Genomic DNA, 16,534 nt, shown 5'->3' with positions numbered 1-16,534 from the left:
CTATGTTGACTGTGTCCACATTCGGGTGGAAAAAAAAAACATGTTGACTTTTTAACTGTCAACCTTACCCATGTCGACCTTACTCATATCGACCTAATGACCCTGCCAACATTAAGTCATGTCGACCTTCCTACATGTAGACCTTAAGTCACGTCGCCCTTCCTGCATGTCGACCTGATGGTGTCGACCATAATGCTGGTGACCTAATCATCCATACCTGTGAAACTAGTGCCAATTTTTGCCCATGGCTGGTTTAGTTCATTAAATTAAATGAATCTAATAAACATATTTAAAAAATAAATAAATAAATCACTATGAATTCCAAAAGTACTGTACTTCCTATCTCTCTCCATTTGTACTGTACATAAAGGTCAAACTTACATGTTTCTTATCATTCTCCCAGGACCCAGAATACACTTTCACGTAGTCACCAGTGCTTGGATCTTGCACACTGTATGCCCCAAAACCACACCTTTTCCCACATTTCCATTCTCCTTCATAAGTGGCATTTGTCTTTTTCCACACATGTGTTCCTCGGCCTGAAATAGTACAATTATAATAATAGATCATTTTGGAAAATGAATGTAGGATACTGGGGACAGTGTTTAAAAAAAAAAAAAAAATGTAACTAAGAACAGTCCATTCCTAGGGCGAGATGTATCAAACGGAAAATGCGGTAAAACCCCGGTTTTACCGCATTTTCCAATGTATCAAAAATGATACCGCATTGAAGGGTATCGCCACCTTTGGGTGGCGATACCCTATAGAAGCATACGGGCTTCTTTTCGCAGCCCGCCGCCTCACCGACCCCCCCTCTGGCTTACCTTCCTGAAGGGTCCTCCTGGACCCCTCCCCCTAGTGAAGCAGCCAGACATCCTTCCGGCTGCAGGGGGGAGGAGGACGCGCCGGGGACAGCCTGCTTAGCTGTCCCCGGCGTGAGGGGAGAGCCAGGCAGCAGGGAGGTGATGGAGACCCCCCGCACACCAGAGTACAGGTATCGCGGGGGGCTCCATCACCACGATGCCAGCCACATATGTTAGTACATATGCGCTGGCATCGCGGCGGGGGGGGGGGGTGTGTGCGAAGGGCGGCGATGTATTTTAATACATCCCCGCCCCCATCATGGTAAACAGGGGGATTCGCGGATCTCCGTGGAGGGGGCTGGGCTAAAATGACGCGATTTTGCCATTTTAGCACCGCCCCCTCCTCTGAGACCCGCGGATTGCGGCATTTAAATGCCGCGATCGGGGGCCGGGAGGGGTACCCGATTTTCCGGAGACTCCCGGCCATTCCGGGAGGGTAGGCAACCCTGAGGTAGGGCCTGCTCGCAAGCTTGAATTTGTCAGTACGTCTAGATTTTCAGACTATCAGAAAGTGGGTATTGGTTTATAAGAATGCTGGTCAGGTCTGAGCTGGTCATGGCTGGGAGTGTGAAAACTGCGCACACTGGGGCTTATTCATGTTTGATAAGAATTGCACAGATACAAGGATGCGGTTGTGCTATTCTGTATAATTATAATGCAAGGCAGCATCTGTACCAGAATACTGCTCGCAATTGCGTGATCAGAATATTGCGTCTGAGGACGCAGCCTTTGGCCACCATCGCATCCAAGATCTTGAGAAAGGAGGTCATCTCTGAAATGACTTTAACTCCAGTATGTGTGTGTGCTCCTACTGCTGTTAAAGATCTTGGCCCTCATTCAGATCTGATCGCAGTACAAATTTGTTCTCAAAATGGGCAAAACCATGTGCACTGCAGGTGGGGCAGATGTAACATGTGCAGAGAGAGTTAAATTTGTGTGAGTTATTTTGTTTCTGTGCAGGGTATATACTGGCTGCATAAACTCACCATCGGCAACCTTTTTGCCGCACACTTTAGCAAAACGTATTTAACTTATAACTAAACTTAACACTAAAAATAACGAGACAGACACAAGTGCTGGCGTTTAAAATATATTGTCAAATTTATTAATTGACATTTAAATATCTCTGACTATTAAGTGGTAGGCGGCCCTAAAGAACGGTCATAGAAAGGAGGGGGTAAAGATCACACACACCATTCAAACATCGCTGGTGTTCAACTCTCCCAAACCCACCCACCCGTCCAAGGGGCATGTGCTGACGACATATCAAATGCCGGGAGAGCGCACCCCACTATCCTCAGATGATTTCAAATATACAAGACCGTTCTTTACCGCCGCCTGTAAAGAAGAAAAATAGGGATGGGAGGGAGGGGAAAGCTGGATCATAGAGGAAGTTCACCCTAACTTCCTTCTGCCTTAAGCATAGACAGCTCCACCCTACACCCTGATTGGCTATTCCCTACAAAGTCAGATCCTAACAATTTGGTACTTAAAGTGCCAGCAGCTATGGTACCTTCGGTGGTTTGTGACACCACCTGCTTAAAACAGCCCTCGGTTTTCTTTATTTTTACACTGCAAATGAGGTTTAAGTTTCAACACACCCCACCCAAATGTAACTCTCTCTGCACATGTTACATCTGCCCCACCAGCAGTGTACATGGTTTTGCCCATTTTGAGAACAAATTTGTATTGCAATCAGATCTGAATAAGGGCCCTTCTTGTGCCTGAGCCTGGCACAAAGTTTGTTGCTCTCCTTGTTTTATAGATTTTATTATACTTTTTGTATATATATATATATATATTTTTTTTTATTGGTTAAATTATGGATACAAATAGATTATGTAAACAGCATATTAATTACATATCTGTCACATTGAAAATACATGAATAAAAGCCAATGTATTATCCGAACTTTGTATTCCAAGAATTTGTTATTTCAAATTATCATATAGTTTTTCTTTTTTTAATTTGAGAGAATAAACAAGAAAAGAAAACCATAGGTTATAACAGGGACAAGGAGAAGGAGAAGGGGGGCAAAGGAAGGGATGTAGTGGGAAAGGAAGAAAGGGGGATACTCCAAGTTATAACATTTTATATCCTTGTTTTATCTGGAAAGGTTTTTCATAAGTGACCAAGTGGTATTTTCGAATACCTTGGTTATAGAGGTTGAAGTCTCCTCTGGAAGGTATGTTAAATATGTTTCCCATTTATTAGTAAACAACTTTACGCCCTTTTCAATGTCATAACATGCTGTACGCCTATCAAAATGGAGTTATACCAGTAATTCAGATTTTAATAGTTCAATAGAGGGACATCTTTTGTCCAGCCAATATCTCAGTATCAGTAATCTGGCTAAAGTAGTCAGAGTTGTTAATTATGGGTATAGTTTAGCTGGGATTAAATCCAATGGCCATGGTGACAAGTCAGCCATTAGGAGTGGTCTCCATGAAAATTGTAACTTAGTTTTTGTTTGAATAAAATTATGTATTTTAAACCAGAAGCGTTTTATCTTAGAGCATTGCTAGGTATTGTGTATAAATGTAGCTGAGGACATAGAGCATTTCGGGCAAATAGTAGATTAGGGGTTATTACAGCGGCTCCATTGAGCCTGAGAAATATACTTTTTGTATATATTAATTAATCATTGGGGAGGGGAATCATTAAGTATTGTTTACAATAGCAGTTATTTTCTCCTTTTCTCTTGTGTGACTCCTCATTCATAAGGATTGCAGTGGAGGAAGTATCAAAGCATCTGTAGCTGTAGCTGTGATTAAGGAAATCGCCAGGTGAACAGACCATTGATTGCCACACACCCCGCAGTATAAGGAAACATTTATAAACACTATGGGGGTTCTTCTGGTTCACTCCTTCTGGAAAATGCCTTCTCAAATGGACAAAACCATGTGCACTGCAGGTGGGGTAGATTTAACTTGTGCAGAGAGAATTAGATTTGGTTGGAGTTTTACGTCAAAGTGAGATCTATATTGTAGTGTAAAAATAAAGCAGTCATTATTTTTCCTGCACAGAAACAAAATAACTCACCCAAATCTAATTCTCTCTGCACGTTACATCTGCCCCACCTGCAGTGCACATGGTTTTGTCCATCTAAGAAGGAATTTGCCAGACAGGACCATAATGTACGTTGACCTGTTTGATGTGTCGACATTTTGACTTTCCACCAATAGTGGTCGACCTTTTGACACTGTTGACCTAACAACCCATAGCCACTGTATGGTGGTTGCAGTTTTGCCACTGGTTGGGATGCATGCTGTACTGTTTGCCAGTAACATGGATGCTCTCTCTCTCTCTCTATTCTATGTAGGCCACGAGCTTTGCTGTATTGTAGCTGAGATAACTCACCTAGTATTGTCTTGGCTCTGCCAACAGTGCCCACCCACATGGAGTGTTTACCAGGATCACTTTAACATACCTCCCAACTTTATGTCCTGCTGGGTCAGGACAGGGGCGTGGCCTATGAAAAGGGGACATGGCCTATGAAAAGGGAGAGGCGCCTCGCGGGATGACGCGTCCTAAGGCCATGCTCCCGTTTCTTGCCGCTCTGTGCCGTTAAATAGACACTGTGTCTATTTAATGTACAGCGTCTATTCTTTTCAGACAGGGAGGGACTCCCAACTGCCCCCCCCAACGGCGGGACAATAGCGGCCCCGGGCGGGAACGTCCCCAAATACCAGGACGTTCCACGATAATCGGGACAGTTGGGAGGTATGCTTTAAGTTCCCAAACTGCCTATGCCAACTACAGATATAGGGGGTTATTCTGGGTTTACTCATTTGGATGCAAATTCGCACCCTTGCGAGTCACTCAAACCCTGCCTTGCAAATGGTGGCCGTCTGCCACCCATTCGCAAGGTGGATTCACATGCAGGGCTTGCAAATGGATGCTACACAGCACAGTCACCATCGAATGGTTGCAAAGGCGCACGCAATTTAAAAGTGGCTATAAAGTCACTTATTATATGCATGGACGCTCGGGGGAAGTGGAAGGGCAGCTGCCATCGGTTATTAGCATGAGAATTCCCAGTGTTCTCATGGGAATGCCCATGAAAGGCTGGGCATTCCCATATGCTAATGGGCCAGCCCACCTCCCCTCGCGCCACCCTCCACAAGCAAGGATAGGTGCGTGCACCCAGCGAACAGATTGTTCGCCATGGACGCACCCACCCAGAGCATGCACATGCGCAGAAATGCGCATGCACAATAACAAAACATCAGTCCCCATGCAAATGAATGGCCACAGCGAATGGACCTAAGTAAGGCCCATAGGCACTTAGCAACTGCACGGTGGTTTCTCCCTTTTAAAAAGGAGACCATATATTCAAATGTGGCACAAATGTCTTACCATGTTTCAGGTTGTTTAACCATTCACCGGTATACTGATCTCCATTTACACTGTACACAGTGTGCCTCAGCCCTGACTTTTGAGCTTTTTGGTCCCATGTCTTCCATGGGAGTTCTATGCCTCTGGGTTGTTTGAGTAAAGGCATTTCCTCTGTACCTGAAATCATAAACACAACATATTTTGCCATGGATTGAGATGCTATTCTCATGTATCAAATAAATATCCTAAATTAATAGGATAAGTTACCGTAATACCCCTTACACACCACACCTAAATCCCAGGTTATACCCGGGTTGTTGGCTGGTCAACCCGGGTCAAGGTGTTAAAGCACCACACTTTAATATAACCTAGGTAAACCAACCTGGTCATTCCCCTGGGTTATAATAAGGGTTATACACTCCCTGTGTATAATGGGTGATCCGGGTTTATACCCCTTTTCCACTAGCAACCTGGGTCAGACCTGGTAATTTGTACCGGGATCGATACCGGGTTGGACCTGAGTTTAAGACACATTTCCGCTACAGTGCTACCCGGTAAATTGCTGGATCAGCCCCGTTTACACTTAACCCAGGTCAAGCCTGTTTTTCCCATAGATTACATAAGAAAAGGCCTTTTTAAAGGGCTTTACCAAAGGGGAGGTCATAAAACAGTGCCACCATTACCCAAAGGGGCCACCATTAAACAAAACATTTTCTGATTAAAGAATAGACCAGAAATATTTATTTGAAAAAGTTTTGCCTTTATTTTAAACCGGGTGCTACCCTATCATTATCTGGGTAGGATTGCCAGGAAATCCAAACCGGGTTATTTGACATGGAGCATTTCCACTAGCAGAAAAACCCGGGTAGATGCGCGTCCCCGCGGAGATTACCGGGTTATTTCTGTTAGTGGAAAAGGGGTAGTGTGAGGATCAAAATTGTGGGTTGGACACGGCTTTGTGATGTGAAAGCGGTATAACACTGTTTAAATACAGTATAATATTTTTTTTATAAACTACAGAAAGTTAGTACATTTTAGCTGTTGGAATATGACACCTGGTAATTGATGGAGAATGCTGCATATAATGGGAAATATTTCATCCAGATTGTGATCATTTAGTGTGTAGTACTGTAATGGGGCCTACATACAGGGTGACTTCAGGGCATTTTCTAAGCAAGCTGACTAGATCACTTAGAAAATGCTTTTACTTTGCTTTGGCCCCATGCATTGCTACCGCCCAGCGATTATCCAGCGTGCTGGATAAATCTATTTAAAACTCCGGTCAGGGCCAGTGTTCCCACCGGAGAACACTGGCCCTGACACATCGCTGTGCAGCGCTGTGTGCTGAGAGAGCTTGCTGAGCGATCTGAGCTATCTAGATAGACAGATCGCTCAGCAGTGTTGCCCCGTGTGTAGGCCCTGTAAGGTGTTATAGCGACTGGTAGTTAGTAGCATCGTCTATATGTAGTATTTTGTATCTATCACTGTTGGTCCTATATTTGAATTGGTATTATTTTCATAAACCAGTTAACTGTATTGTATCTTTAGTTATCTAAATGACAGTATCTTTATTGTAATAAATTATGAGGCAAACATGAGAAGCAGTGATTGCAGTGCAGCATCAGTATGTTTACATTTTATACTGATCTATCACAGCGGTCTAGCGAATGTGCACTCACACTTCCCTGCTGACCGCTCCCTCTAACTACCATCTCTATTGAGGCCTCATACCTTTTTAGGGTATGGGTCATTGGCTGGAACACCCAAAGATCAACATGCATTGGGTCAACATGGCTTAGGTAGACACCTGAAATAGATTGACATGCCTGAGGTCAACATGGAAGGAAGGATGACCAAAGAATTAGGTCGACAGTCAAAAGGTTGGCATGGGGTTTTCTCATTTTTTTGTCCCGAATGTTGACATGCTTCGGCACACTATTCTGTTCTCCCTCCACGCCCTAGTGTATGGTAGGGCATGAAATACCGCCTGTCCGGCACATGTCCTCTCAAAAAAACAGGACCTAGTCATTGTTGATCTAATGCTTGTGTAGACCTTCCATCAATGTGGACCTTAGGAACGTTGACCTATTTCAGGTCTTGACCTAAGCCAGATCAACCGTCAGTGGTCGACTCAATGCATGGCGACATTTGGCGTGTCAACCCATCGACCGCATACCCCTTGTAATAAGTGTTACATGCAGAAGAAGAGAGAGCCCAACCAGATCGTACGACTGCCCCGTTGTACATCCTGCCAGAGAAGGTTTAGAGTTGCAGCCTCAGGAACACATGTGGAGAAAGCTACACCAACGAAAGTGGACACCAGACTGTGTCACATGCCAAATCCAGACATTTTGTCTGCTTGGCCAGAGATGAATGGTCTACACTTGGTTCTATCGGGCCTCTGAGAGGAGAAGACCCACAAGGTGAGAACTGATACTGCCAGGAACTGGGCAGAAATATAGTATATGGCTGTGCTCCTTTAAGGCTGGCCAAAATTGGCATAGTCTGTGGTTCACACAACAACTGAAAGCTGTTCCAGGGGAGATGTTTGGTTCAGTACAATAGTTTTACTTGCTACATACACACAGATTTGCAGTATATTATTGTTAGCATATATATAGTTTTATTTCACAATATTGGCCTAGTGCTATGATGGCAGCGTGCAATGGCTATAAAGGGCATAGTTGGGTGTGGATAACAAGGGAACTGTAGATGTTCCCCTCTGTATCTGGGGGAGCGTACATTCAGCTGCAATGTAACAGTGTAACAGTGTACTGGCCATATATACTAGTGTAAAGACTCGCAGAGAATTGGGTCCATTGACGATGGTCTGCAAGCTTAAATGTTTTGATCAAAATATGACAAAATCCTCCTAGTTTTTATATGCTATATTCAAACAGATTTACAGTTTAGTGTTACTGCAAGATAAGTATTTCTATTCAGTACACTAGAAGGGCTGCTGGGGGCCTATAGCAGTGTTTCCCAACTCCAGTTCTCATAGCAATCTAAAAGTTCATGGTTTTAAGGTCTCAACATATAATCAAAATACTCTCAATTTACATTTATTGTTTTATTTTTTATAACAATAGAAGTTCCCTCATTCCTAATATATTCCTAATAGTACTGTTCCTATTATATACAAATTATATTTAAATTATGTAACTATGCTCACGCACTTATTCAAAGAGTCTATTCAGAGACTCAAATGGGAAGGTGGGTGTATTGGGGGCAAACACAAGAGTATTTCTAGTGGCTGCCTGATGCCACATCTGGAAATGCCCAAATCATAGCGCAGCGGAGTCTAAATTCCATATAGGGGAACCACACCAACTTCCGTTGCGTTCCAGGCGGCAACATTTTTGGCAGTGTTTTGTATGGCAGTTGGTGTGGTTACATTTTTGGCTGTGCTGCAGCCCCACCTCTACCACTTAATTTAGCTAAAGCTTGTGACACAGTGCCTCATAAAAGGTCATTAATGAAAGTAAGTAATTTAGGGTTAAGGGATACAATTTGTAATTGGATTAAAAACTGGTTGCACAATCAGGGACAGAGTGGTGGTAAATGGCATACATTCCAGCTGGGTTAAGGTCCAAAGTGGAGTCTCGCAAGGTTCAATATTGGGACCCACCTTGTTTAATATATTTATTATTGATATTGAAAGTGACATAGTGAGTAAAATTGCAATATTTGCAGACAACACAAAATTGAGAAAGGAAATTAACTCAGGAGAGGATGTGGAAACACTACAAAGTGACTTAAATAAACTTGAAAGGTGGGCGGAAAGATGGAAAATGCAGTTTAACATTGAAAAATGTAAAGTAATTCATTATGGTAACAAAAATGAACAAGCTAGTTATGGGGTAAATTTAGTTATTATAGGGAATTCTGCTGTATGGAAGGACTTGGGGGTCATCATAGAGGAAAAATTGGGTAATAGTGCACACTGCTCAAGTGCAGCAGCAAAAGCAAACCGGACACTGGCATGCATTAAAAGGGGTATGGATTCAAGGGATGCCAATGTGATAGTGCCTCTTTACAAGGCATTGGTGAGACCACACCTGGAATATATTGTGTTCAGTTCTGGACACCGCACCTTAAAAAGGACATAAATAAATTGGAACAGGTACAGAGAACTTAGAGAAGGCCACTAAGCTAGTAAAAGGTCTTGAATCACTAGAATACAAACATAGGTTAACCAGGCTGAATATGTTTTCACTGGAGAAACGGAGGTTGAGAGGTGATATGATTAGTATGTATACAGGATTGGGAATCGTATGGAACTGGGTGATGATTTGATTTGTTCAGTAACAGGCCTATACTTAGGACACGAGGGCATGTACTGAGGCTCGAGGAAAATAAATTCTGTACTGAATTAGGAAGAGGATTCTTCACCATTAGAGCAGTAAAATTCTGGAACTCAGTGCAGGTGGGGGTGATTACAGCAACTACTGTTAATGAATTTAAATCAAAAACTGGATGCATTTTTGGCCACTAAGGGAATCCTATAGATATGACTTACTCAAGTCAGTAGTTACAAGTTAGATAGGTTGAACCCGATGGACTAACATCTTTTTTCAGCCTTAATTACTATGTTACTATGGGCCTTATTCTGGTCGGTGCGGCCGGATCCGATTATGCGGCCAGGACCGTGCGTGCGAAACCCCGCCTTCCATACGGATCGCCAACTCCGTCCGTACTCGGTAAGAAGCTGGCCGAACGGACCGCACGTGTATTTTACACGGAATACGCCTCCTCCATCTAAGGGAACCTCCCCCATCATTCGATGGTCGCAGACCATCGAATGCAGGACCGAGTGCTCCACCAGCTCCCGTAACCTCAGACCACACGGACATTTTTCCTTGCAAAAGCAGGGATCTGGGCGGGCAGCTGACATCCGGCGATGTCATATGTCCGCCCCCTACACGTGCGTCACGGCCGCATTACCATACATACGCCCAGCGTTTGCATGGGAACGCCCATGAAACGCGGGGCGTATGCATATGGTAATGAGCACAAATAGCCCTTCACGCCCCTCTCCACCCCCTGTTCGGAGTGTTCACATATCATGCAGGATTTGGCCGTACGCCCTGCTCGCACATGCGCAGAGACGCCTCTGCACATGCGCAGACACAAAACATCGGCGGCCCGAACGCACGCGGATATATCCGCACCAACCAGAATAAGGGCCTATGTTACTGCCTGCAGGAAAGTAAAATAATTTATCAACTGCACTACCCCTGGAACAAAATGTTCAAAGCAGCAGTGTTCATGTGTTCATAGCCTGGTCTGCATACAACAAATGTGATCTAACAAGAAACATGACATTCACGCTAAAAGCTGCAACTTGTACCAGGCTGAGATGTACCACAATAAAAGCCTCAGCCTAAGCCTGGTCTACATGTTCATGCTATTAAACTAAGGACTAATCAGTCGCAGGGATTACCCCACAGGTAATTGCCATGCTAGAGTGGCATGGCAATTAGTGGGGAATATCCCACGCACGAATCCCCACAGTCAAACTGAACTTCACAGGTAAATAAAGTCCATGTAAATAAACCCACAACATTGGGTCACACAACTGAATAAAAAACATTGTTTCTGCAATGTACACGGATTCAGTGGTCCCCCACTGATTGTCCCCCACACAATCCCATTGCGTGGCTCTACTGCAGCAGTGCAGCTGTGCAAACCAAGTTGAAGCACTTCATGCTGACGCACTCAATGTGAGCTGCTGAGGGAGAGGAGAGAGCTTGTGTTGGGCATGGGCTGGCCTTCAACCCTGCGCTGCAGCCGTCCTGCCTTGGTCTCCCTGAGGAGGAGAAAAGATGAGCTGCTGCTGGAGTGCGGCGCAAGATGACCGGTCCCAGGACTGCCGAGAGCCGCCCGGAGCCTGCCTGCTGCTGTGGGACCACCGGCCCCACGTCTGAGGTATGAATGTAGCTGAAGTGAAACCACTGTGAAACTGCATAAGAAAACGCACACAGGTGTTTCAGTTCAGCTTCATTTACAGAACAGATTTTTTTATGAACCCAGTACCTCTGACATTGCAGCAGAGGGGATGCCGCTGCTGCATATTGTTTTTCAAGTAACTTTCAAGTTGCAACCCACAAAATGACAGCCTCACTGTGTGCGTTTTCTTATGCAGATTCACCAGCCTCAGCAGCAGCGATGAGGCAAACCCCCTAGCAATAAGCATGTAGGCAAGTGGCAAATATGTGGCAAATATGTAATGGAAAAACAAAAAGATGGAACTGCGCAATAAAGGGGAATATATGCAATTTATTTATGCACTAATAAAAAAATACACAATTTCAAAATACAATTATAAGAATTAATAATTAATAAAACAAGGGGGGGGGGGGTATATAAAAATATTAGCACAACCGGTCGTGTCTGATTAGTAGATATTTAAAACCAAATACAATTTGCTTCCCTTAAGTTAGTCACAGTCAGTTTAGTGTATTAGTTGGTTAGAATGCTGGTTTTTATAACAGTCTTATTTCATGGATTAGTGAAGTAACTGTCCAGGTTTTTAGTGTCTGGCCAGACAATTTTTTTTGGGTATGTGGGGTACCTTACAGCTGCCACCTGTAGTTCCTCCGGTCTCCCAGTGGATGGTGCTGAATCACCTTTCTTGTTCCCACTTTATCTGGAGTCACCTTTGTGCTGGTGGTCTGATGATAGGCTTGTATGGTTCTCCCCTTTGATGCAAATAAAAAGAGTTATGGATGTCCCAAAGCGTTTCCCCGCCTCCGGTAACGGTCTCAGCGGCTTTTTCAAGGAAAATGTAAGGAAAATAGCAAGACTTGCTATTTTCCTTACATTTTCCTTGAAAAAGCCGCTGAGACCGTTACCGGAGGCGGGGAAACGCGTTGGGACATCCATAACTCTTTTTATTTGCATCAAAGGGGAGAACCATACAAGCCTATCATCAGACCACCAGCACAAAGGTGACTCCAGATAAAGTGGGAACAAGAAAGGTGATTCAGCACCATCCACTGGGAGACCGGAGGAACTACAGGTGGCAGCTGTAAGGTACCCCACATACCCAAAAAAAATTGTCTGGCCAGACACTAAAAACCTGGACAGTTACTTCACTAATCCATGAAATAAGACTGTTATAAAAACCAGCATTCTAACCAACTAATACACTAAACTGACTGTGACTAACTTAAGGGAAGCAAATTGTATTTGGTTTTAAATATCTACTAATCAGACACGACCGGTTTTGCTAATATTTTTATATACCCCCCCCCCCCTGTTTTATTAATTATTAATTCTTATAATTGTATTTTGAAATTGTGTATTTTTTTATTAGTGCATAAATAAATTGCATATATTCCCCTTTATTGCGCAGTTCCATCTTTTTGTTTTTTCTGGTACCAATTCGGGGGAACTGAGCTACCCCTTATAGAACAGCGGCAATAACGGGGATTGTGATTCTGATAAATTTTTGTTAATATTAATGGATTAGTGAAACCAACCCACTCACGGCGCAGGACTTAACCAAAACCTTTTTCTGCCAAATATGTAATGGGCATCATGGTGGGTTGTGTAATGGGAATCATGGTGTGTAGCACAATGTGTAATGGGCATTATGGTGTGTGGCTTTGTGTAACGGGCATTATGGTGTGTAGCACAATGTGTAATGGGCATTACGGTGTGTGGCTTCATGTGTAATGGGCATTAGCATTACAGTGCATGACATAACATGTATAGGCTTTACAGCTTGAGGAGTACTGTGTAATGGGGAATACGGCATGTGTAATAATAATTAACATAATCTAGTTTTGTGTACCTCTTTTATTGTTCTAATATGAGTATATAATGCATGAATTATTAAACTACCTTTCGGTACATCTTTTGGTATACTTAAAATGGTCATTAGGACATAGAACCTGTTGTTAATTTATTTGAATCCCACCACTGGGTATATCCCACTATGGGCCTTATTCTAGTTCACTCTTTCTGACAAAATCCTTCTTAGATGGACAAAACCATGTGCACTGCAGGGGGGGCAGATGTTACTTGTGCAGAGAGAATTAGATTTGGGTGGGGTTTTACTTCAAAGTGAGATCTATATTGCAGTGTAAAAATAAAGCAGTCAGTATTTACCCTGCACAGAAACAAAATAACTCACCCAAATCTAATTCTCTCTGCACATTTTACATCTGCCCCCTGCAGTGCATATGGTTTTGTCCATCTAAGAAGGATTTTGTCAGAAAGAGTGAACTAGATTAACCCCCTGTATGTTTATAAAGATTGCAAATATGTTACCAATTATTAATTTTAGCATTATTTATACATATAGCATTTAGACAAAAATAAGTTGTCCTTAGTCTGGAGGAATATGTACAGCACTAAACATTGTGCTTAATTCAGACTTATTCAACAAGCAGATTCCCGATTATCGCATGCGCAGAACAGGCCTTGAAATGTCACCCATAGTTGTCTTCTGCTGCTGCCTGATTGACAGACAGCAATCTTGATGGGATGGGGAGGGGATAAAGTGAAGCCTGCACTCCTAAAAACCAAGGGTATGTCACCGCCATTTTCTGGGAGGGGAAAGCCTCAAACCTGACTCCTTCCATCCGGTATAAAATGCTTTGCTCATCAATTTGCAGTCACCTGTGCCAAAATACATAATATTTTTGGTACTTTCTCATCTTTGCAGCCTCCGCTTATGCTACGAAACTTACAGTAAGTACTGTATGATTCTACCACCCTGGGTCCACCCTCCTGTGTCCACACCCCCATGTATTACCTTTAGTAAAGTTGTGGCGAGCGTAGCGAGTGAAGTGAGCCCGCGAGGGGACAATGGTGCTGCTAAACATCATCGCTTCCTCGATGGATCGCATTTCCTTGCCACGCTTCTGGCTCTGTGGCTCACTTCGCTTACCACAACTTTAGTAAAGGTAATGCATATTGGCATGGACACAGGAGGGTGACGTGGACAGAGGGTGGTGGCGTGGACCCTCCTCTGTTTGTGGTAACTTAAATATAGGAAACATTTTTTACCTATAAAAATGCCTCTAAAGCATATTTGTAACGATTCCCTCGCTGAAAATCCTTATGTAGCGATTAAGTAGCTGCTAAAGTAACTTGCGTTGCGTGGGTCACAATGATGAGGAAGTACCATTTTTTTTCCGTGGAAGCATGATTCTTAGCAATTATTCCCAACCAGGTGATGCCAATATCCAGTTCTCACCCCTGATGAGAACTGGATAGGATCCGGTTCGAAACAGCTGTCGGGTCAGCTGTGATGTTGTAATATCCACTGTTGTTACTATGCTGTGATACAACTTCAATACACTTATTTTTTTCAACATTTCATTGAGTGCTGGTCTATCTCCTTTCCCTCTGCAAGGTGGGGTAAGTGCTTTTTCTATTAACTACATTGGACTCTGCACCAAACCTTTTGCTCCGTTCACCTGAGTGCCGTTTTGAAACCTCTTGTTACATATATATATATATATATATATATATATAAAAGGAAAATATAGAAACATCCCAGAAATCCAATCAGGCCGATTCAGATTGTGCGGGTCTGTGCATGCATGAATATGCGCATGTGCAGACCCACCATACCTGCCGAGGCATTTGCACAGGTAGGGGGCGGGCAGGGGCCGGCACTTTGGCGTACCGGCGAGCGTCCGGAAAAGCGGTGTTTACCTGCTCGTTAGGCAGCGAATATACGCTGCTTAGCGAGCAGGTCTGAATCAGGCCCAGAGTCCCCACAAACATATGCCAACAGACAAAATACCAACAGATACAGAACACAGACAATCTAAACACCAACAGGTCTAAAACACCGAAGAACCACATTGCCGACAGCCAAAATATTGACACAATTAATACCGATTCATTCATTTTTTTTTTTTTCACAAAAAAACGAATTGTTCATACTTTACCAACCCAGTGGGCATAGAGGGAGAATATAATAGTACCCAAAGCCATGCCACTAATATATTGTCCATGAAGACATTACAACTTTGTCACCATTTTAACATATTCAGCATTATAATCATGTCGGTATATTGCGTGTCAGCATTTCATCTGTCAGTATTATGTACCTGTCGGGGTATGACCATCGGTAGTTAAACCCTGCCAGTATAACAGTGTCAGACAATTGATTGCCTGGATTCCAATTGGCAGTAAGTCATACTGAACCCGGTGAAAGGTACTAAGGTCTCATTTATTAATTGCAGCCAGCATGACATTCACATCAATCCCCCTCCATGTTGTAGGACACCAAAATTGCTGAGATAAAATTCAACACAGCAGGAGACTTTGCTAACAACTGTATACCCAATCAGCATGTGAAACAATGCAATCATAACAATCTACAGTAAACTCAATACAGTACTAGTAAAATATCCCAAATGTGTTCAGACTCAACAAATGTATTCAAACATACCCGTTTCCAATAGTGCAATATAACAGAGAAGTTCACTTAAATGGAAAAGCATACGGGGTTGTGACCAGAAGCTGCACCAGACAGAGTTGTGTACAGAGAGTTACTATGGAAACTTGATCGTCATCAGAAGGCTCATAGCAATGATTGGCTCACTGGTGTGTAAGCAGAAGCTTCTCTAGCTGGATGTGTGTGCAGAGAACGTTGCTAGGGAAACGAAATCTAAGCATCTGTTATGCTGCCCATACACTTGTGACATATTGCATGCAATCATTCAATTTCGACCACATCTGGCCGATAAATCGAATGATTGTATGCATTTTTAAGGGGACATTCGACATCATGCAGTCGAATGTCGGGTCTCAAGATCATATGTGCTGCATATCTATCGAATCACAGGAGCGATCGCATGTGGTTTTTAACCACATGGGATGCTCCAATGCAATCCGCAGGTGGGGGGCGGAGGGAACGCTTTTTCATCGGCGATGTGCCATCTCAAGATGGCATGCGACATCGGGTGCTGCAAAGGGGGGCACTTTAGCACCACAAGATGCGATCGGGTTCGATGTACATCGCACTGTGATGTTGCATCGAATCCGATCGCACAAGTGTATGGGCAGCATTACTGTAAACCAGGGGTGACCAAACCTGTCCTCAAGATCTACCAACAGTTAGTGGGCGGGATGCTATATAGCAGAAATGCGGTAAAAACCCCGTTTTCGGGGTTTCTACCGCATTTCTATATGCTATATGGCGCCTCCGCAGTGTCAGCGCTGCGGAGGGAATCGCCAGCTAAAGCTGGCGAATCCCTGCAGAAGCCTATGGGCTTCTTACCGCAGCGCTGTTTGAGGGATCCGTCACGGATCCCTCCCAGCGTGCCCTGCGGCCGGCGCCGGGGTCTGCGCATGCGCAGATGGAC

General features: G+C 43.7%; 1 protein-coding gene across 1 annotated transcript in view; it reads right to left on the bottom strand.

Annotated features, from left to right (window-relative positions):
- The window catches only part of MORN3 (MORN repeat containing 3), a 31,901-nt gene extending 16,141 nt beyond the window's left edge, over positions 1-15,760 (bottom strand). Inside the window, exons 1-3 of the mRNA XM_083151362.1 lie at positions 15,619-15,760; positions 5,223-5,378; positions 382-539 (exon numbers count right to left, since the gene is read on the bottom strand). Of these exons, the coding sequence (XP_083007488.1) occupies positions 382-539; positions 5,223-5,378; positions 15,619-15,670 (366 nt within the window). The 5' untranslated portion in view covers positions 15,671-15,760. The remainder of the gene's footprint in view (positions 1-381; positions 540-5,222; positions 5,379-15,618) is intronic.
- Positions 15,761-16,534: the final 774 nt, after the last annotated feature.

The sequence above is a fragment of the Crinia signifera genome, chromosome 1, assembly GCF_055691185.1.
Source record: "Crinia signifera chromosome 1, ASM5569118v1, whole genome shotgun sequence".
NCBI classification, from domain to species: domain Eukaryota; kingdom Metazoa; phylum Chordata; class Amphibia; order Anura; family Myobatrachidae; genus Crinia; species Crinia signifera.
Note: the sequence above shows the minus strand (reverse complement) of the source record. Positions and strands in the feature narration are given on the sequence as shown.